Here is a 23,067-nt window from a genome sequence, read left to right as displayed (position 1 = left end):
CAAGGACATGTGTTACAGGCAGAAGGGTCAGCACATACCAAGGCCCTGAGTAAGAAGGTTAGGGAACCAGCCATCTGCCAGTTGCTGGGGGTGGGGGCAAAGAGAAGCGAGATCCAGTCTTCCAGAAAGACCTAACCAGGAGCAGGGTGACGTACGCTGCGGACACAGGGAGCAGGTCAGCCTGCTTTGGCGGGGAGTCTGAGATTCAGGGAATGGGGGACTAGTTGAGAGTTAGCATGTGTCAGCTAACGGCAGCATCACTCTTCCTTCCTGCCCCCCAGTATCGCGCACCCAGTAAACATGAATTTTAAGTGTCACGTCCAAGGCTAGGCACAGGGGACACACAGGTACACCCTGGCAGTCTTCCCGGGGGAGCCCCCAAGCTGAGATCCAACGTCTACTCATCCCCAATACAAGAATCCCATTTCTCTTGCCCGTCTCCTCCATGGCCTTGAGCTCCACAAGGGTAGGAACTGGGGGTTTTATGTTCATCCCTGTGACTCCACTGCCTGAGATGCTTCCGGGTGGTGTCTGCAGCAATGCCTGACGAATCATTATTGATCAGCTATTACGCGCTAATACCGTGTACCTGTGCCCACAGGTGGGTGAGACAGTGTGGCCTCTTGCACCTGGGTGCTCCCATTCTGGCAGACTTCAATTAATGAATGACATCTAACTCTGTCTAGAGTATAACCAAAGGCCTTCTTCTTCCAGGAAGCCTTCCCTGACTGCCCTGCCAGACAGACCATCACACCTTGTGCCCTGAGTTCTTAAAGCTCTGACAGTGCCCTCATCCCAGGCCTGTATAATGAGTTCATCCTCGCTCGCCTCACTCTCCCACGTAAACTCTTTCAATGGATTCCCAGAGCACCTGGGATAGAATCTGAACCCCTCACCCCTTACCTGCCTGATTTGGCCCCTGCTACCCCCTGTGGCCTCATCTCGACACCCCCCAGCCACTCACTCCCTCCAGCCACGCTGGCCTCCTCGCTGTTCCTCAATTTACTCAAGGCTCATTGCAGCCTTGGGGCTTTCGCACCTGCTATTCCCTCTGCCAGGAATGTTGTTCCCCCAGATCTTCTCATGGTTGGCTCTTGCTTGTCATCCAGATCTTGGTTAAAATGTCACCTCCCCCAAGAGGCCCTTCCTGACCACCCTGGCTGAAACCACACCCCCTTTCCTCACCTCCTCACATCAACCTACTTATTTCCTTAAAGCACTCATCAAGTCACTGAAATTCCCTTCCTTGTTTGTATTTATCTAGTTTCTGATTCCCCTACTGGCCTGTTGTCTCCACGAGGGCAGGGGTTCACTGCTTGCACACAGTAAGGGCTCAATAAACAATGACTGGGATAGATGAAGGGATCAATTTTGTCTCCCTAGAATCCGAGGATCCTAGAGGGCAAACGCCATGTTCCTCCCATGAAGCCTCCACAAAAATACACAGATTTCATTCCTTGGTTTTTCTTCACGTGGCATCCATGAGCTTTGTCTCTGATGAGGGCAGAAACAGGCCACTCCTTAAGCTCCATCACATTTCCATCACTCTTGCCCACAATGTGCTGAGCATGTCACATGTGTTTTCTCTCTGTATCCTCCGACAATCCGGCAAGGCAAACATTTCATTCTCTCTCATTAATTGGTCATTTACTGAGGCTCAGAGAGGTTAAGAAACTTACCCAAAGTCACACAGCTAGAAGGCAGGGGAAGCAGGACTTGAGTCCAAGTCTGATCCAAAGCCTAACCCTTAAAGGTTATAAAGATAAATCAGACACTTTTTGTATTCCTGGAGTCCCCCATCTGGTAGAGACAGGTAACGATCAAGGAAAAACGAAATGTGCTGAATAGAGATAGAAATGGATAAACGCAGCAGAGTGTGGTGAGAGAAAGTACTGGGTTCAAATCCCAGCCCCCAATTTGTGCCCATGTGACCTTGTGTAGGACCTTTTCCCTCTCTGTGCCTCAGTGTCCTCACCCTTAAAATGGGAACAATGGCAGTAAACTGCCTCACAGTGTCACACAAAGAATAAAAGGCACGGCCACATGGCAGCACCTGGAGCAGAGAAAGGCTCCGCGATTGTGTCTCTGTGGCTGCTGGTTCCTTCCACTGGAGGGGGCCCGGGTGCTCCTGGAGGAGGAGCTGGGCCCTGACCAGGAAGGAGGAGGACCACGAGCCCAGGGCTGTGTGCAGAGCAAAGCCACACAAGGAGAGTTTTTATCAGCACGATCTCCTGCAGGAAGTCTGGTCCTTGAGGGCCCAATGATTGCCAAACAAGCTTCAATCCTGGCCCTGTTTCAAATGGGCAGTAAAAGAAATCTCCCCTAATCCTTCCTGAGGAGACAGAACACCCTGCTGAAGCCCTAATCACAGACAGGTTAGCCCATCCAGCTGGACTAAGCTCTCCAAAGGGTTTGGAAAGAGGCGGGGGGGGGGGGGAGGTCCTCTGACCCTGGGGGGGCCGGAAGCAAACCCCTCCTCGAGAGAAACCTCCTTTCTGCCCAGGGATTAGGAATTAGCTGATGGAGACCAGCCCGGCTGCCCCCTCCCTGCTTCCCACAGGTCTGGGGCCCACAGCCTCCCCTCCACAGACCCTCCCAGGGAACATGGAGCTGGGGTCAACTAACCCTGAGGGCAAAAGGGCAGCCTGACTCCAAGGCATCCAGGCCAACTCCAGGGGCCCAAACACCCCCAAAATCCCCTGCCTGCTGCCGCAAGCCATGACCAATCAGCTCCCCCTGGCCCCCTGCCCCCGGCTTCACACTGGTCTCCAGCTGCCCATCCAACATCTGTTCAATATGTGAACGTCTCCTGGGTATCTCGACCTTAACACGTGCAAACGGGCTCTGCATCTTCCCTCAGCTGGCTTCCAGATCACTGCACTCGCCAGCGTGCCTCCCACCCCTCTGCCCGCTCCCTCTCAGTCTCCTTTGCTGCTTCCTCCTCCGCCCCAGAGCCCAGTCTCTGCCTCATCCCTCTCTCTATCCATCCCCCTGCAGGATTTCATTCAGTCTCATGGCTTTGAAAACCATCTAAATGCCCACATCCCCTGCACTTAGGTCTCCAAGCCAGAACTTTTCTCCCCAGGTCAAGATTTCATATCCAACTAACAAGTCGACATCTCTGTCCGGGAGCCTGTCTCAGTGTAGGCATCCAAGTGGAGCCTCTGGGCTCGACTCCCACCCTCTGAAACCTGCCTCTGTCTCCCCTTTCGCAGCAATCAGCACTCCAGCCCTTCCAGGTGCTCAGGATCCTTAATTCCCTTTTTCTCCACCCCATGAGCCAATGCTGTCACCTTCCACATGATCCAGAATGCAACTACCTGCCCCCATCTCCACGGTGACTACCCCAGTCCACGGCACCTCTCACCTGGTCTACGGCAATACAATAATTACAGCCGCTTTTACCCCAGGACTCTTCAAAATCTTTTGGGAAGCGGGTGGGGTGTAAGTTAATAAATTCTCAACAAAATCCCAGCCTCACAGGCAAGCTTCTCTCCCCACAAGCTTCGTGCGGTCAAGAGCCCTGGGCATTCTTCTACCCTCTCCAGAGCACCGACCACTAGGTCTAACACACAGTAGGGCCTGGAAACAGCCTGATGGTTTTACAAGAAATGCATTTCTCCTGCTTCTCCCAATCCCCAGCCCCCTCCCCCAGGTGAATGAGATTTAAATGTGGGTTTAGGATCCAATCCCATCTCACCTGTGCTCTGGTCCTTTGATCCTTGGTTATAAAATAGGGGTGGGGGGTAATAATGTTTTATTATTAGGAAATAACGTAATTCCCAGACAGAGAAATTGGAAGCCCTAAGTACTGAAACCATATGGACCTCCCCTTCCCCTTGTGTATCTCAGGAAGGGAGGCCTCACCAGACACCAACCCAGCCAACATCTTGATCTCAGACTTCTAGCCTCTAGAACTATGAGAAAATAAATTTCTATTGTTTAAGCTGCCATGACGGTGATACTTTGTTATGACAGTCCAAAAAGGCGAATTCAAAGGTCTACATTTGCTCTTCCAAAACCTTTGAAATCAACTCCCTGCATTAAATACCTTTCTGCTTGACATATCTATAGGGGCTTCTCTTTGCTTGAATGCTAGAGCAGCGTTTTTCAATCCATGGTGGAAAACCCGCTCACAGTTTGTGAAATCAATTTCATGCGTTTCACTCAGCACTATTTTTGAAATGAATGAAGAAATGACTAGAATAGAATAGAACAGAACAGAATAGACAGGTATTTTCAGAGTGTAACAAGCACAGTAAATTTTGTGAAACTTTGGTTTCAGTCATATATTACGTGAATGTGTGTACCAGGTCACAATATAAAACTTACATTTTGCAGTGAGTTGTGGTCAAAACATTTGAAAGCCCTGATATGGGCACCCCACTGTCCTTGATCTCCAAGGACTGTTCCACAAGGATTCGAGGTGCCTTAGTGGCTCTGCCCATGGCGGAAGGGGCAGGGCTGGGAAAAGCCACGTGGGTACAGAGGGTCTGCCCACCTCCAGCCTCCAGCCAAGACCCTGGGACACAGCAGAGGCCAGGATGGGGTCACTCACTTGCCAAGGAAGCACTTGGGGACGGTGCTCAGCTTTCTCCGACGGTCCTTGATCAGGTTCACCTTCTTGTTCATCATCATGTGGTAAAGCTTCTCCCCCTTCTCCGCGATCATGACGTACGCATCCCGTTCCATGCCCAGCTTCAGGCCTGCGGAGGGGACACGGTCAGCACCAGCGCTGGGGAGCAGAGCAGGCGGGCATGTGGTTCCTGAAAGCCTTTCCCCCAGCTGCCCCCAACTACCGCCACAGCCAGTGGTCACCCATAGAGCACTCCCTGCATGTCGGACACTCTTCTAGGCACCTGCCAGTGACCCCACACAAGACCTTGTAGAGGAGGGTGGGTAAGTCCCCCATTTCACAGATTGCAAAGCTGAGGTCCAGAGAGGCTAAGTCCCAGGGTAATAAGCAGTCGACCCTTCAACCTGAGAATGGGTTTCCAAATTCTGAGGTTATCAGAAAACCTACTGAGACCTTCCTTCCAGGCCAGGGATGGAAATTTCCCTGTTTCTCTAGACAATACACACAGAACTATAATCCCAATCACTGCCCCATATTTTCTACCTGGACCCCATCCAATCCTGACAATAAGAGTAGTGACAAATAATAATAGCAAATGCTTTTATAGTGCCTACTCTATGCCACTTGATCCTCACAGGAAACAAGGAAACAAGGCAAGTTCCATTATCCCCATTTTACAGCTGAAGAAACTGAGGTCCTTAGAAATTAAGTTCCTGTCCAAGGTTGCCCGTCTAGAAGTAGTGGAACCAGGATTTAGACCCTCAAGCTTGGCTCCAGATCTGTGCTCTTGACCACAGCATGTACCAGGCCTGGAAACTCAGCCCTGAGCTCAGGGTTTGGGTGATACCCCGATTCTAACAACCAAGGCCTACTCAGGCCACACTCCACTCATGAGCACATATGTCCAGCACTGACCACAGCCATCCATTCCGACCACAAAGATACTGATCAGCCCCACCCAGGCCAGGCCACACCCCTGACCCCCACCCCCAGTCCTGACCACACACCCAGCCCTGATCCGTGTCAGAAGTCATAAACCTGCCCCAGCAGGGGCTACGTTCAGTTGTTTACCTGGCCTAATGGCATTTTAATAAATTTTGATGCAACATTTAAAATCAAGACATGTCACCTAAAAATCCTGATGTCTAACTTCTCAAAAAAAAAAAAAAATTCAGTGGACCTGGCCATGCTGGGCCCATACTCATTCCTGAGAGATGGTGGTGACTTGTACATGGGTGGAAGCAGGGAGAGGACAGAAGTAGATGGACTTGGCATGTGAGTGGAAGGCAGAATTAAAGGGACTTGATCTACTGAGTTTGGGGAGTCGGCAGACAACAGGGTGACACCAACGGTTTCAATCTGAGCTCCTGGATGACTGAAGGAGCCACTTACTGAGACGGGGAAGTCCAGGGAATGAGTGGGTTTGGGGCAGAAGACAGGGTGGAAATTAAGAATTCTGCCTAGACATGGTAAGTGTGAGATGTCCACGACACATCCAAGTAGGGATTTCAAGAGAACAGAATATAGATATGGAGGAAACCGGGCCTCTGTTTTCTCCTCTGTAAAGCTGGGCGCTAGGTACCATTTTTAGGATCATGAGTCAAATCTGCAAGTACTTATCATCAAATCCAAACCTCATTTAGCAGCACTACAACCCTCTGCGGCAGGAGCTTTATCCCCATTTACCAGGCCACATCACTGAGGTCTGGAAAGCGGAAGCAACTCACCCCCAAACACACCATGGCCTCCTCTTCCGAGCACGGTGGTCTCTGTACAGCAGTTCAGAGTCTCCCACCCCCAAACTGCACCCAGCTATCACCCAGCTCTGCACTTCCTAACGCAGGGGCCTCAGAAGTGCCTGGCCCAAGCATTCATACGACAGTTAGGGGCAGCCCCCGGGACCCTCCTCCCAAAGACTTGGTGAATGTCAAACAAAAAGAACCCCCGGTGAAGGGAACAGAAGCGTGGAGGGGACAGAGGCACGTAGGGAGCATCTTGACTACTAACCCTCAAGGGTGAAGGAAGCAAAGAATCAGGATGATCAACTACATTGGCATGACCTTGGGCAATTCCCTTCCATGGGGCCTCAGTTTCCCCATCTGTCTGGCGGGCTAAACCAGATGAGCTGAGATCCCACCAAGTTCTAACAGTCCCAGAGCTCTCCGCCCCTTCAGAGACCTGCTTTCTGTAGCTCTGACCTTTCTGGAAAGGATCCTACACCCCTCCCCTAGACACAGATCACTCTACAGAAGGGACGAGGCTGCAGGAAGCCATATACGCCCCAGGGATCTGGGGAAGCCCCCAGCCACTCACTCTCGCGTTGCTCCCGCTCACGGATGATGGCATCCAGCCACTTCTGCTTCTCCTCCGCTGTCTTGGCCATGCAGACAAACCACTTGTTCTTGGCCGTGTTGTGGATCTTCCAGCCGTTGGTGACGGTGTAGCCATTGCTGTGATAATCCGCTGGCAAGGGAAGGAGGCAAAGCGGGGTCAGCAAGAGCTCAGCCATACAACCCAACATTCATCATTATATGCTTACGAGTGAGGCCACAGGACCAGCCCTTCCTCCTCCAGAAGGACAGGGTGGCAGAGGCATCAATGGCATCAGGATCTGGGAGTTGAACTTACTATCCTCCAGATGCTCCCTCTCCTATCTATTCTCTGGTGGGCAACAAAGACCTCAAGCAAAGAGCCTCCCACCCCCTCGATTGCAAAGGGAGACACCTTATGCCTCCTTGCCCATCTCATTCTGGCACTTGGGCTGCATAAAACCCTAGTGTAAGCCTGATGATGCCAAGTCACGGGCCCTTACAGAGTGTTGGCTGGGATGGGAATTGGCAAACCTCTCTGAAAACAGGCTGACGTTATCCAGGAATGTTGCAGCCAGCTATACCCTGAATCTGAGGAGGGGTCCACAGGTTTCGTGAGACTGCCAAAGGGGTCTGTGGCTCAAAACCAATTCAGAACCCCTGTCCTGGACAAGCTCAAGGACAAAAACACCAAGAGGTGTACACACAAGAATACTCACAGGATCACTGTCTATAATGGTAAACGACAGAAACGACCCAAATGGCCCTCACAAAAGGAATGGGTAAACTGGGGACTATCTGTGCAAGAGAAAACTACACAGCAATGGAAACCGACGAGCTACGGAGAGCGACATGCAGAAACACGGATGACTCTCACCACCACGGGGCTGAGTGAAAGGAGCAAGATGCACAGTACACTTTACGACCCTTTATACCATATAGAGAACAAACTAGTGGTTACCAGGGGGCAGAGGGAAGGGGGAAGGGACAAGATAGGGGTATGGGATTAAGAGATACAGACCACTACGTATAAAATAGATAAGCAACACGGATATATTGTACAGCACAGGGGAACACAGCCACTATTTTGTAGTAACTAAACGGAGTACAATCTATACAAATATTGAATCACTATGTTGTACACCTGAAACTAATAGAATGTTGTAAATCACCTAAACCTCAATTTAAAAAGAAAAAAAAAAGAATCCACATTCTGGGCCAGTGCTACCCAGAGAAACACAGTGAGAAGCAATAATAATAAGAAATACATATATATAATTTTATATGTATTTGTAATCATATAACCGTTTAAATAAGGTTCGAAAACAGAAATCTTAATTAAAATGTTTAGCAATGCATATTTTGGAGGTAAAAATATGTTTAAAAAGCAAGAAAATCATCATCACAAAATTCAGAGAGTGGTTACTTCTGGGGGAAGGAGGCACTGTGGCCAGGGAGGGGCGTGTGAGGGGCTTCTGGGGTGCAGGTAGCAGTTTATTTCTTAACCTGAATGGTGACCACCCAGGGGTTGGCTTTATGTGCGTATGTTTTAGGCACTTTTCTGTGGACAGGTTATCTTTCCCGATCAAAGGAAAACACTGGTGAACCGCAGCAGAGACTGTGCTGTAGAGCAGGGGGGCTGGGCTCGGGCAGGGCATGGGTGGGGACCTACCTGTCCCATCCTCCACGTTCTCCACCTCCATGACTTCAGTGTTGATTCGACCCCGGAAGATATACAGGGAGCCGTTGATGGATTTGGTCCTCTTGGTGGATTTTTTGCTCCCAGTGACCCTGAAAGACAGTGGGAAGTCAATGTCCCCTATGCCTCCTCTCCTTGGGGCTCAACCGTCTTCAACAGAGCAAAGGGAAGCAAGGCAGTAACACAGAAGGGCGCCCGGGGACAGGAGAAGTGCAGGAACCAGGTCAGAAGTATGGCATTTTGGCTGGTGGTTGGGTGACTTGAGCAAGTCACTTTTCCACTCTCAGCCACAGCTTCCTCATCTGGAAAATGGGTTAATAGCCTTGCTGACCTCCCAGAGCTACTTCTGAGCCAACAGGAGATGTGGATGTGAAACCAACAAGAAGCAACAGAAACCCACTCTTCTAGGCTAGAAAATGGGTAGAGACTCTCAGGGTGTCTAACAAACAGGAACTTCCTGAAATAAAACCAGAATGGAAAGGAACTTGGAGTAGGAAGTCCATCCATCCATCCATCCACTTACATCTACCTACCCACCATTCATTCATTCATTCAGGTGAATTCTCTTGCTCACCCATTTAGTCACTCAACAAACAATCTGACCAGTGCTTCGTATGGGAAGGATACCAAGTTGGGACCAGGGGAGTCACTCACCCATGCATTCAACAGGCACTCAAGAAAATACCTGCTGGGCACCAAGCACTACTCTAGGTGCTAGGGCTGCAGCAGGGAACAAAACAAAGTCTCTGAGAATATACCTTCCAATACAGGAGGGCAGAAGGTACCCCAAGAGCCCTCCATCACGTCCCCTTCTGGTCACTACCCTGTGCAAGGGTAACCACTACCCTGACGTCTAAACTCATGGATTCACTCTGCCTGTTTTAGAACTTCACATACGTGGAATCGCACAGGGTGATGGTGATGGACATTTGGGGTGCTTCCAGTTTGGTGCTGCTGGCAATGTTCTGGCACATGTCTTATGAAGAACATATGTGTGCATTTCCCCGGGTTATCTACCTAGGAGCTGAATTGCTCAGTTATAAGGAATGCATACGATCGGCTTTGGTAGATACTGCCAAGCCGTATCAATTCTCCCACCCCTAGCAGCAGAGGGACATTCCAGTTGCTCCACATCCTCCATAACTGGTATTTAATTTCTCATTTGGGCCATTCTGGCAGCAGAAAGGAGTGTCTCTAATAAAGATTTCATCTGTATTTCCCTGATGAATAATGAGGCCGAGCACTTTTTCATGTTTATTGGCCATCTGGTGTCTTCCACTTGTGAAATGACTGTCCCTTGACCATTCTTCTGTTGGGTTGTCTGCCTTTTTCTTAATGATTTATAGCAGGGCTCGGCAAATTTCGTCTGAAAAAGGGCCAGAGAGTAAACATTTTCAATTGTGTGGGCCATATGGTCTCTGTTACAACTACTTAACTCAGCCCTTGAGGCATGAGAGCATCCAGAGACAACACAAAAATGAATGGGCATGGCTGTGTGCCAATAAAACTTTATTTATAAAAATAGGCAGAGGGCCAAATTTGGCCTATATATTTTGGATATGAGTCCTTTGCAAAGTGGATTGCAAAGATCTTCTCCTCCTCTGTGGCTTGCCTTTTTACTCTCATCTTGGTGTCTTTTGATGAACGGAAGTTCTTAATTTTAAGGTAGTCTGATAAATCTATTTTTCCTTTATAATTATACTTTCTGTCCAATCTAAGAAATCTTTGCTTACCCCCAGATCATGAAGATAGCCTCCTATGCCTTCTTCTAGAAGCTTTATTGTTTTATCTTTCACAGTGAAATCAATAATCCATCTGAGGATGACTTCTGTATACTGTGTGAAGTAAGGGTTCAAGACTCATTTTTCCCACTGGATATCAAACTGACCAAGCACCATTTATTGCACCTCATTGGTGCTTCTGTTGAAATTCAAATGACTGCTTACATGTACGTCTGCTTCTGGACTCACTACTCCATTCCATTAATCTGTCTGTTTTTACACCAGTACTACGTTGTCTTAATTACTATAGCTTTATAGTGAGCCGTGGTATCAGTAATAAAAGTCCTCCAGCTTTGTTCTTCTTCAAAACTGTCTTTAGCTAGTTTTATCTCTTTCTGTTTCCACGTAAATTTTAAAATCATTTACGTACATATACACACAACCTCCCTCCTGGAATTTTTATCATAATTACATTGAGGTTCTGACCAACGTTTGATGAGAGAATGCAAAGCACTTGCTGGTGATGGGGGGTGAGGCAGGTCAGAATCAAGGACAACTAAGATTCTGGCCTGAGATCCTAGGTAAATGACGGTGCCATTTACTGGGAATGACGACGACTCAAGGAGGAAAAGGTTTGGAGCAGGAGTTACAATGAAAATGAAGAGTCTTGTTTTAGACCCAAGTTAAGGGTAAGCTGTCTGTGACACACCCAAGGGAAGATACAGATTTAGAGTTCTTCTACCTTACATACCATGTGCCAGGCATCATTCTAACCACGTTACATGTTTTATCTTAATCTATAAAAAACACCTCATGAGACGGAGACTGCTTTCATCCCCATTAAACAGACAGGAAAACAGAGGCACAAACAGCTGACATAACTTGCCCAAGGTCACACAGCTTGCAAGCAGCAGCGTCTCTGAGTCTTTAACCACTACACGCTGCTGACGCCTCTAAGATGTTAAACAAGCAGTCGAGATACATGAGACTTAGCTCTTCTGTGTCTCAGTTTTGCCTTCTGAAGAATGGGGAGGTGCGTTTTTAAAAACTCTCCCTTCCACTTCTGACATCCAAGGAGCCTCTGCTTTTGAATCAGACCAGAAGCACTCCGAGTCAGAGACCTCCCCTGACCCACAACCCGGAGAGGCAGTGCCTGGCATGGCCCAGGCAAAGACATGACCGTAGACAGACACCTACCAGCGTCCGGCGTTTCCTGTGACTACATCAGAGCCATGCTGCGAGTTCCATCCACCAATGCCCAATCCCTCTGAGACCTCTCGGAGCCCAGCCCTCTGGCTCCTGACCCAGAGCAGGGGCGGAGGCCGCCTGCCAGGTTCTCCCAGGCGACAGATGTGCCCTCTCCTTCTAGCCAGCCCAGCTCATTTGCAGGCCTGAGACAGGAAACGGCCTTACAAGAGTGCGTGCGCCCTAGACGACCCACTGGGTGTCCAGTACAATCGGCATCAGCTGCTACTGCTCCAGTGGAGGAAGGGCCCACGACAGGGTGACTGAAGGCTGAGCAAACGTGGCCCAGGCTGGGAGGTCACAGAGGCCTGAAGGGACATTCTGCTTTCTAAACCCCAGTGTTCTGGGATAAGTGCCTGCTTCAGACAGCCCACGGCGGGTGGGGGGGAAGGGCTAGGGGTGGACGCTGGCAGTGGTCTTGGCATTGTCGAAGAAGGACTCTCAGGATGGCTCCAGTGAGAACAGGCAGGAAGCAAGGAGGAAGGAGAAGGGGGCATTGATGGGGGGATAGGAGGACATGAGACAGATGCAGACAGACTAACGGGAATAAAATATCAAATGAGAAAGAGACACACTGACCCAGCCACTCAGAGATGGTGAAAGAGGGAGATGGAGATCTCTGACCAGAAGGACCAAGTCCCACAACAGGGAGGAAAGGGAGGAAGGGGAGGGGCCTGTGGCTAAAGCACCTACTATGTGCCAGGTGCTGCACCCGTGGGATCGCACTCAATAGGAACACATCACATGTGGAGGTAAGTTAACAGTAATGGCAGCTACTCCTTATTCTGGGCACTTACTATGTGCCAGGCACACTTAACATGTTTGCCCTTGTACACGGTACAAGATACATGATAATTCATCCTAGTTTACAGATGAGGAAACTGAAGCAAAGAGAGGCAAAGTCACAGAGCTAGAGAAATGGCTGAGCAGGGATTCAACAGTTGCTCTTAAGCAAACACTACTGTAAGAAGGGGTTTATCAACCTCATTTTACAGAAGAGAAAACTGAGGCTCAGAGAGGTCAGGCTGGAGGAGGAAGACCATGAGAAGCTTCCCCACACTCACACGGAAAGCCCTCATTCATCCTGTGGAAAGGTTCCTCACCACCACCTTAGGAGGCCAGCAGAATCAGACAAGGAAAACGAGGCTCAGACAGACAGGAAGTGACAAGCCCAGAGCCACAAGGGAAGTTGGAGGTGATGCTGACAGTAGGACCCAGGATCTGGACCTCCCCTCAGCCCTAACTTTTGCTAGATAAAAGAGTAAAGAAGCCTCTGGAAAGTCACCATTTCATCCCTAAAACAAAATAACAGGAAGCTTAATTCAAAAAGGGCTGCACTGGTCAGTTGTCCTCTACCTCCTCAGCGAGAAAACTGAAAGGCAAGAATTCTCTTGGTCCACCAATCTACCCACCCACTCATGCATCCAACCATCCACTCGTGCCCCTACCCCTCCGTCTCCTAACTTTCCGTCTGTCCAATCGTTCATCCACCTATCCATCAACTCAACCATCCTATCAACCAACCTCCCGTACCAGAGTCCAACCACCCTGGCAACTATCAACCAATCATCCTTCAACACACCCATCCAACTGATCATCCCTCCACTGATCTCCAAACCTCCACCACCCACTCAGCCTCCCAAGTTTATGACCATCCAACCATCCATCCATCTACCCATTCACTCAACAAACCATACATAAAGACCCCAACACGCCTTTCATTTAAATACACCTGTCCTAGGGACTTCCACGGTAGTGCAGTGGTTAAGACTCTGCACTCCCAATGCAGGGGGGCCTGGGTTCAATCCCTGGTCAGGGAACTAGATCCCACAACTAAGGAGCCCACGAGCCATAACTAAGACCTGGCACAACCAAATAAAAATAAATAAATACATATTTAAATAAATAAATAAATATAACCTCTGCCGGCTCATCATGTCTTCATTTCCATTTCTCCAACTACCCAAACATTCACAGATTCCCCCAACTTTCTACCTATCCCTCCATCCAGCCATCTCCTAAATCTCCAACCACTTGACTGCTCACTCATTCATCTACTCGTTCATCCATCCACGAACCAATTCATACACACATAGACAATCACTCCCATTCATCTCCCAAACCTGCAACTACCCATCTATCCCTCCTCCCATTTGCCCACACATCCAACCACACATACATCCGCATCAGTCTACCACTCATCCACCCATCCGTTCACGCTACAAAGTTTAAGAAGCTCCAGTGAAAGACACAAAGATGACAAAGATACTATCTTTCCCTCAAAAAACTTAACAGGAGAGGACTTCCCTCCCCTCAAACCATCTACCTTTGGATCTTAGAATCACAGGATTCTGGTGGCACAAAGACTCTCCAAACTTCCATGATCGTCTCGACCTACACTGTCCACTGTGGCAGCCACAAGCCACAGGCGGCTACTGAACACTTAAAAGGTGCCTAGTACAAATTGAGAGGTGCTAGAAGTGTAACATACAGACTAGATTTTGAAGCTTTAGTGTAAATTTTTAAAAAGAATGCAAAATACCTATTTAATAAATTTTTAAGTTAAGTTGAAATAATAATATTTGGGCACATATTGGGGTAAATGAAATGTTATTTAAATTCATTCCACCTATTTCTTTTGCTCTTTGTAACGTGATTACCAGAAAATTTTAAATAACCTATGTTCTTGAATAGTGCTGATCTAGAACGAATTCCTGAACTCAGAAGAGAAAAGGGAGGCCTAGAGAGGGAAGTGACAAGCCTATGTCAAGAGTTCAACCCAATCCCAGCCTCCCGGCCCACCGGGGCAGCCCTGTCCCAGTCTCCCAGCCCACCCGGGCAGCCCTGTCCCAGTCTCCCCAGCAACTCACCTGGATTTCCGCTTGCAATAGACAAGGAGGTTGTCAAAGAGGAAGAAGGCTCTCTCCTGGATATTGCCGGCGGAGATTTTTAACAAAGTCCCTTGCAGGAGGAGCTGGGTGCAGATGTCCGTGAGGTTGGAGCCCTGGGAGAGCGATGGGGGGTTGCGGTGCATGAGCTGGCAAATGCAGGAGCTCCCCTGGGAATGCCCCCCTTCCTTCCCACAGACAGAACCTGCCCCTGCCTCCCTCGCACCCCCAAAATCTCAATGCACCGCTGGAGGCACATTCTGTGAGCAGACAGAAACCCAGCACAGCCTGATCGATGGCTTCCCTCTGGTGAGTGTGCCAGAACAATGCTGGCAGGAGCACACACAGATGACCATTTCACAGAACAGGGGCTTGGGGCTCAGCGAGGTGAAAGGACTCACTCAGCTCACACGGCCCTAGTGGACATCTGGTTTTGTTATGGGTTTTGTTTGGTTGGGTTTTTGCCTCTCTCCTCCCCCCCTTATTTATTCGTGTCTTGACTTGTTACTTTATCTCCTCCACAAGAATCCCACTTCCATAAGGACAGGAAGCGTTATCAAGCATCTATCAAGCAGTTGCCATGGTATTCCCAGCACCTACTACACTCTCTGGCACACAGTAGGTGCTCAATAAATGCTTGCAGAACAGGTGACCAATGCAATGTGAGTTCCACCAGGGGCAGAGGATTCTGAGAGCACCCTCTCTAGCTCAGGATGTGAGAATAGACGGGAACAGTTCCCAAATTCTACCTGGTCATCTATGCTAAATGACCAAGATGTTAGGTGTTCATGACGTTCACTGAACATCCATGGGGTTCAGGGCGATGTGGTCAGGAAAGGCACCGGGGAGGAGCAAGATGGGCCTGGGAGGATGGCGAAGATAAAGAGGCTGAGGATAGGGATAGGCAAGGTCCCTGCTGGGAGGAGTCCTCAGAGCCAGGGACCACACAGATCCATCTGGAACTCTGGGGGGACCAAGGCAGGGGCAGAGAGATCCCAAAGTGCTAACAGAGAGGAAGCTGGAAAGAGACCTTGGAGGGCACAGAATGCCGGCTAAGGAAGCCCCCGGAGGGTCCCCAAATCCGTGCTCCTCTTCCGTCATAGGCACGGAGTTTCAGCTGGCACATGGCTGCCCAACCACAGACTCCACCTCCCAGCATCCCTTGTGCCAGGCGTGGTCACGTGACCACATTATGGCCAGTATGCCTCACTTCTACATCATTTCCTTGAGAAAACTGCCTCCCTCCCTTTCCTCTCTTCCCTCCTCTTGCCATAGGCTGGAAGATGGCCACGGTAGTGGAATACAACGCAGCAAAGGACGGAGGAAGGCGTTGGAAGGGACCAGGGTCCGAATGGAGCAGAGGTGCCCCACCCCAAGCCTGCATCACTACTGAGAAATAAACTTTTATCTCATTTAAGCCACTGAAGTCTCTCTTTCTTACAGCCGCCAACTTTAAATACTTGATGTACTTTTAAATACTTGATGTACTTTTAAATACATTAAAAAGTACTTGATGTACTTTTTAATACTTTTAAATACATCAATACTATTAAATACATCAAATACAAGATAAGGTTGGAGGCCCCATCCACAGGTGGGCAAGGGGGTGCCTCTGACATTTAGGCCCAGGGGATATTATGCAAAAGTGGTATTTTAGGGGAAATTCATTTCACCAACCTGCAGACCACAACAAAGAGACGTGATGCTACCTCTGCCTGGAAAGGAACTTGGGGAGGAAAGAAGGAGAATTCTTCATAGAATCTCCTTCCCCAGACACTCAACGCCCAGAACTGACAAGGAGTTCGTACCCCAGAAAGATCTGCTGACTCAATTATTTCTGATACCCAGTATGGGAAACTGGTTTTGGCAACTCAGAAATCAGGCTGTTTTCTAACTGCCCACTGCAGTCTCCCCAACTGCCGTCAAAGTCGGTTTGCTCTGTGCCCACGGGCCGGCTAGAAGCAGCAAATCCATTTGCCCAATGGTGCCAGAGACCCTCTCTGGGGCCCACTCGGGGTCCTGGGGAACCAGCTTCTTTGCAATCAAGAGCTGTGCAGCCCAGGACAGAAGCACACACCCGTTAACAGAAACCACAGCCTGGACGCTTGCGTGCCACAGGCAGATGTGTGATGCCCACAGCACAGCGACCCAGCGAGGTAGCACCCCTGCTGCCCTGGGGCTAGGGGATGAAGAGCCCCTGGGAGCCCCAGCATCCTTGCAAACAGGGAGAGTGTGATTCCCTGGTAGATAAGACTCCATCAGTGGCCCGTTGGCCAGCTCAGAGCACAGAGCAACTCGACAGCTCCTTCGAGACCATGTGCTTCCTGTCTCCTCCACCTCACTCATGTCCACCCACCAGCCCTTCCAGGCTCCAAAGGGAGAGTTTGGCTGCTTGTACAGTAAGTCTCCTACATACGAACCTTCAAGTTGCGAACTTTCAAAGATGCGAACATGTGCTTGCATGTCCAATCACATAACTTAGTTTTCGTGTCTGGCGTTATCTGTAAAAGTTGGGTACCGGGCTTCCCTGGTGGCGCAGTGGTTAGGAATTCGCCTGCCAATGCAGGGGACACGGGTTCAAGCCCTGGTCCGGGAAGATCCCACAGGCCGCGGAGCAACTAAGCCCGTGCGCCACAACTACTGAGCCTGTGCTCAGAGCCCGTGAGCCATAACTGCTGAGCCTGCGTGCCACAACTACTGAGCCTGCGCTCTAGAGCCCGTGCTCCGCAACAAGAGAAGCCACCGCAATGAGAAGCCGCACGCCACAAGGAAGAGTAGCCCCCATTCTCTGCAACTAGAGAAAGCCCGCACGCGGCAATTAAGACGCAACGCAGCCAAAAATAAATAAGTTAAAAAAAAAAAAAAGTTGGGTACCTAGGCTAACTTTGTTGGACTCGTGAACAAACTGGACTTACAAACACACTCTTGGAATGGAACTCGTTCGTATGTACTGTATATGAACCTAGTTCCTGGCCCAGCTGTAGGGCCCAAGAGCCTGGAGGTCACACAGACCTAGACCAATGTCAGGGGACGGCAGAGAAGAAGCACACCCAGCCTGGGAAGCTGCCTCCCTGGCCTTGGCCAAGGACCACCCAGCAAACTGCATCTGAAATGCCAAGGACACTACGGAGGGAGGTCCCTTCCATCCCAGGCCTGCTAAGAAGCCCAGCTGACACTCGGTTTCCCCGGAATCCTTGAACCCAGGTCAGGGGTGGCGCTAAGGATCAGATACCCAGGGAAGAGGCTGCGCACCAAGGTGTCCGCCAGTCAGGGCTGGAGTCCTCTTTCAGACGGTGCAGAACTGAAGTGCTGACACTCAGAGAAGATGACAAAAGCTAACACAGGCACAGGGCTCACCACCCACCAACTCCAGTTCTAAGGATCTTACAAAACTCCGTTAACCCTTAAACTCTCATTTTACAGAGGAGGAAGCTGAGGCACAGGGCAGTGAAGTGACTTGTTCAAGGTCATAGAGTTGGTCAGTGAGTGAGCTGGGACCTGAACCCAGACAGGTGGTCCCACCATCCTAGCCACTCACCTCTACTACCCTGTGCTGCCTCCTAGAAGGTAACCTGAAGGGTTTTTTATGCAGCTGTTGGTCTAGAGCAGGGGTCTTCGAAGGGGCGAGAGCACAAGGCATCCCAGGGAGGGTGGGAAGAACATACAAGAACTTCTGTTTATGGTCCTTGTTTTTAATGGTCTTATGTTTCCTCACCCCTATTTCCTTCTGTCCCTCGTGGGTGAGTGCAGTTGATGGTCTCTTAAAGCAGGGCTTCCAGAGCCAGCAAGAGTGGTGTGTTCTATTTCTTTCTTATTAAGAACATGCACTTCTTTTTATGACCGTGAGCTTCTCACGAAAGTCTGTGGGGCCCAACGTCCGGAGTGTCCCTCTGCAGGAGGGTCAGCCCACACTGGTATGAGCCCTAGGCAAAGTTGCATGATGTTTTCTCATCTAAAAAAAATGAAGAAAGAAATCCTGCTTTGCTGCCACGGCTCCTCCTGACGTTTATTGAGCGCTTCCTCTGATCCAATAAAGAAAGCACCGTTCTGAGCGCTTTGCATGTATCCACTCCCTGAATCCTCAAGTGACCCGTGGGGCACCCTGGCATTAGCCAGACTGTACAGATGAGGAAACTGAGGCAAAGGTACCCCACCAAGCAGAGGGGGTGGGCTCATACACTCACATCCACAGTATTGCGACATACTCCCATTTACTTGTGCTCAGTAAAATGGATTTATGGATTAACTTATCCGGTTTTAACTAAACCAGTCCCACAACTAAAAAGGACAATTGGCTTACAGAGGATCAGGCCAAAAAAAAAAACAACCCGGAGATTGGAGATCAAACTAATGATGCAAGCCCAAGCGCACAGCAAGAAAGTGGCCAAGAAAAGACTCCCCCTCCTCCAGAAATAAGTCCCTTGTCAGCCATATTCCAAGAGAGATGACAGCCCTCTAATCAGATTGGCAAGAGGTCAAACAAAAAGATTAGAAAGCGGGCTTCCCTGGTGGCGCAGTGGTTGGGAGTCTGCCTGCCGATGCAGGGGACACGGGTTCGTGCCCTGGCCCGGGAGGATCCCACGTGCCGCGGAGCGGCTGGGCCCGTGGGCCATGGCCGCTGAGCCTGCGCGTCTGGAGCCTGTGCTCCACAACGGGAGAGGCCACAACAGTGAGAGGCCCGCGAACCGCAAAAAAAAAAAAAAAAAGATTAAAAAGGATCAAGGAGAGAATCAGAAATCAGGATTTGCAACCACCATCGTTCACTGTGAACTACACCTGTAAGTCACACTGTCCCCTGAGGTTCTAACTACTGAGGGCATGAAGCTATTACAAGCAGCTTCACTGTTAAACATTATTTTTTCTAGCTAGAACGTATTATTTTCCCAAGTCATCTTGAGGATTAAACTTAAAAACCTTTCTACTATACAGAAAACCATTTCACATTTTCCGAAGAACATTCATGTTCTACCCTTCGCTTGACCCTCACAATGACGCCAGAAGATAACTTCAGAGATGTTATTTCTGAAATTAGATAAGTAGGGGAAAATGAGGCCAGGAGAGTAGGACAAACTTGCATAAGGCAGGATAATCTGTAAGTTAAAAGGCTGGGGGCTTCCCTGGTGGCACAGTGGTTAAGAATCCACCTACCAATGCAGGGGACACAGGTTCGAGCCCTGGTCCGGGAAGATCTCACATGCCACGGAGCAACTAAGCCTGTGCGCCACAACTACTGAGCCTGTGCTCTAGAGCCTGCAAGCTACAACTACTGAGCCCATGTGCCACAACTACTGAAGCCCGCGTGCCTCGAATCTGTGCTCCACAACAACAGAAGCCACTGAAATGAGAAGCCCGTGCACCGCAACAAAGAGTAGTCCCTGCTCTCCGCAACTAGAGAAAGCCCACGTGCAGCAACGAAGACCCAATACAGCCAAAAATAAATAAATTAATTAAATTAATTAAAACAAAAAAAGGATGGGCACCAAAGCCAAGACCCTGCACGTCAGTTTTCTCATCTGTAAAATAGGGATAACAACTGCCCTCTCTTCTAGCGTTGAAAATGTGTAATAGGTGCTCAGTAAATTGCCAGCAATTCTTATTCTACGTCACTTTATTTCCTACTTTACCCAGCGACAGAGGTCAAAATAAAGGCCACTCTCAAACTGCAGATATTTCAGGGTCAACAAGGACCCCAAAGACCCTTAGTTTCTATTTCCCTAGGCCCTTACCAGGAGGCATCTGGAAATCACTTCTGCTCTGGCTGCCAAATCGCTTGCTTAATACTCTCTCCACAGGGGCTCACATGAGAAATTTCCCTTCTAGCTGGATGTCAGGAAACTCTCTGTCACCCAGAAGAACTGCTCGGCTTGTTCCTTTTTTGACAATGAATGTTGACTAACTTCGGTGTCCTGCTCTTTTTACCTTGGCTGCCAGGAAGCTCAAAGCCCAAACAGGCAGATGTTTAAACATATCCACTCTATGTGCTCTTTAGGTCAGCATATTTGCCGAAAGTGACGCACTTCTGGCCAATGAGTTGGAAAGGTCTTCTGGGAAAGGTTCTCCTCCACTAGGGAGGAGAGCTCCCCCTCACTGCCCTGGCCGAGCCCCTGTCTCCTCCTGCTTTGGAACACATGATGCCTGGAGCTGCTGCCATCATGGAACCATAGAGGGGAAGGCTGAGAGGATCACAAGAAACCAAATCAGAGCTCTGACATCATGAAGGTGAAATGTGATTCCTCAGAGGACACATCCTGACACAATTTTCAGGTGCAGGAACAGAAACCAAGCTATGCATTTTAAGCAGAAAGAAACGAGGGCCTTATCCAATCCTTGGAGGGGTTAGAAGAGCCTAGAATCACAGCTGCCAGAAAAACCAAGAACACTGTAGAACTGGCCCTCCAGGGAAGCCACTGCCCCTGCTCCAACTGGGGAAAAGGAGAATCAGACCACCACCTGCCCGAGCTGATATTCTAGGGAAATGCTGCCCAAGCTGCTTCCAGGCCCTCAGAAGCTGCTGCCTCAACTCTCAGCTACAAAGCCACCCCATCCTGCTAGATACACACCACCAACAACACAATGGATGCCTTTCCTCTTGACACTCAGAAGCTGGAAACTGCAAATGCTATCACAGAAAGTCAAACACAACCACGGCTGTGCTTTGCTGCACCAACAGCACAAGGGTGGCCTCCGTCCCACTCCTGCTTTCCGAATCTCGAGCAGCTGGATCTGATCTTGGCCAATCGTATCCCAAACCTGAGCTACAAAGGAGTCTGAGAAATGCAACTATTTGTTCTCCAGCCGGGCGGGAAGGCCAGGCAGAGGAGAGTGGGTACATGACAGACACTAATCCACAACACCCACCTCCTCCAGAGCACAGGTCCTTCCCCTTTGCAGCCATACCCTCAACCTCGCAGCTATACAGTCTCATTTAGGACTCCCCAACACAGGGAGATGAAGTGGAAATCCCAAATGCAGCCAGTGCCAGCACATCCAAAGGGTCTAAGGCAGATGATTCAGAGAATTATCTGTGTCCAAGAGTCGTTCCTCCTTAGTCTTCATCTCCCATTCCAGCTGTACTTACTTGGATATTGACTTTTTTATTGATTCAGATTTTCCCATTTCATTCTACAGATCTTTTAGGACAGCTCTAATAATTTAAGGAAGACACAACAGAAGATCTCAAGAATCCCATCCCTTAATAATCATCATCATAGTAATATCCATACCTATCACTTATTGAGTACCGACTATATGCAGGTATAGATAAGGAAACCGAAGTTCAGAGAAGTTAAGACATTTGCCTACAGTCACCCAGTAAGGCAGTGTCAAAGCCAGAATTCTATCCTGGAGTGAACCCTTAAAAGCTACCCTTGACCTTGGCATCAAAAGCTCAAGGGACACCAGGCAGACAGGCAACATGTGAAGGAGAGTGACTGGGGATGGAGGAAAACTAGAGGCTCCAGAGGCTGTTGCCATGGAAAAGGGGGGCTCAGTGTTACCAATTTTTTAAGAGAAACTTTAAATCTAGACTTTTATGTGGACCTAATTGAAAAATAATTAAACTGTTTTTTTTTTTTGCAAACACCATGGAGGCCAAACAAAATATGCTACAGGCCAAATCTGGTGCCCAGACCACAGTCTGAACCCAAGTTGTGCACCCTCCGGGCCCATCCCCAGCCCAGAAGGTTCCTCCTGCCCCAGACACACCTCCCAGCCTTCGATGTGCGACTGCAGCTGCTCCAGGGCCTCCAGCTTCTCCATCTGCCTCTTGGTCTCGTTGATGTTGGAACAGACGGTCTTCATGGCCTGCAGGGCGCTCTGGACTGCGGGGTGGTCGGGGTGCTTGCCGGGGGTCCTCTTGGCGAGTTCCTAGGGTAGAGGAGAGGGCAGGAATGAGGGACATCAACCCAGAGGGCACCAAACAGCCTCCAGGACACCCGGGCCTGAACCAAGTCCCAGCTCTACTCTGGACAAAAGGTGTGATCTGGAGCTGGAGAACATCACTCATTCATTCATTCATTTAATAAATGTCCCCTGAGCAGCTCCTCCACAACAGGCAGTGTTCTGGAGTCTGTGGACAAATTTGTTAATAAAACAGAAAAATTCCTCATCTGGTGGCTATTACATTCTAATAAAGGAGGTGGGCCAAAATTAAGAAAAATCAGTGACAAATATTACAAAGACACATCAGAATGAGGGGCTAGAAGGTCTTGGGAAAGGAGGTGTTCTTTCAAATAGGGAGGTCAAGGAAGCCCCTCTGAGGGGGTGACATCTGAACAGAGAGTCTGGATAAAGGAAGGGAGAGAGTCCTGCAAAAATCTGGGGGAAGGGCATGCCTGGTAACAGGAACAGCAAACGCAAAGGGGCATGGTGGGAGTGTATGGGGTCTGTAAGGGAAACAGCCAGGAGGCAGTGTGGCTGGAGGAGAGTAAATGCGAGAGAGAAGGAGAAAGAAAGAGACAGAGACCAGTTGGCCAGAGAGGTGGCCATAGACACTGCCTCTCCCTAGCCCCCAGTTTTTCTCATCTGTAAAATGGGTATAAAGAACCCCTTGCCTTCACAGGGACGAGGAGGAAACATGTAAAGAGGACAAAGACGCCAGTCGGGGGCTTAATCCGCAAGCCCCTCCCCC

General features: G+C 49.5%; 1 protein-coding gene across 3 annotated transcripts in view; it reads right to left on the bottom strand.

The window, feature by feature from the left end:
• Nucleotides 1–23,067, bottom strand: part of PREX1 (phosphatidylinositol-3,4,5-trisphosphate dependent Rac exchange factor 1) — a 201,649-nt gene that overhangs the window by 54,673 nt on the left and 123,909 nt on the right. For 2 of the 3 annotated variants that reach the window (XM_012537823.3, XM_049699089.1), the window contains 5 exons: nt 22,143–22,304; nt 14,421–14,554; nt 8,558–8,676; nt 6,890–7,039; nt 4,559–4,706 (listed from right to left, as the gene is read on the bottom strand). In XM_012537823.3, the coding sequence (XP_012393277.1) occupies nt 4,559–4,706; nt 6,890–7,039; nt 8,558–8,676; nt 14,421–14,554; nt 22,143–22,304 (713 nt within the window). Of the gene's footprint in view, nt 1–4,558; nt 4,707–6,889; nt 7,040–8,557; nt 8,677–9,481; nt 9,574–14,420; nt 14,555–22,142; nt 22,305–23,067 lie in introns of those variants that run through there. The other variant, XM_033411142.1, reaches the window with a different exon arrangement.

Source organism: Orcinus orca, chromosome 16 (assembly GCF_937001465.1).
Source record: "Orcinus orca chromosome 16, mOrcOrc1.1, whole genome shotgun sequence".
In the NCBI taxonomy this organism is placed as follows: Eukaryota; Metazoa; Chordata; class Mammalia; order Artiodactyla; family Delphinidae; genus Orcinus; species Orcinus orca.
This window is presented reverse-complemented; position numbering and strand designations above follow the sequence as displayed.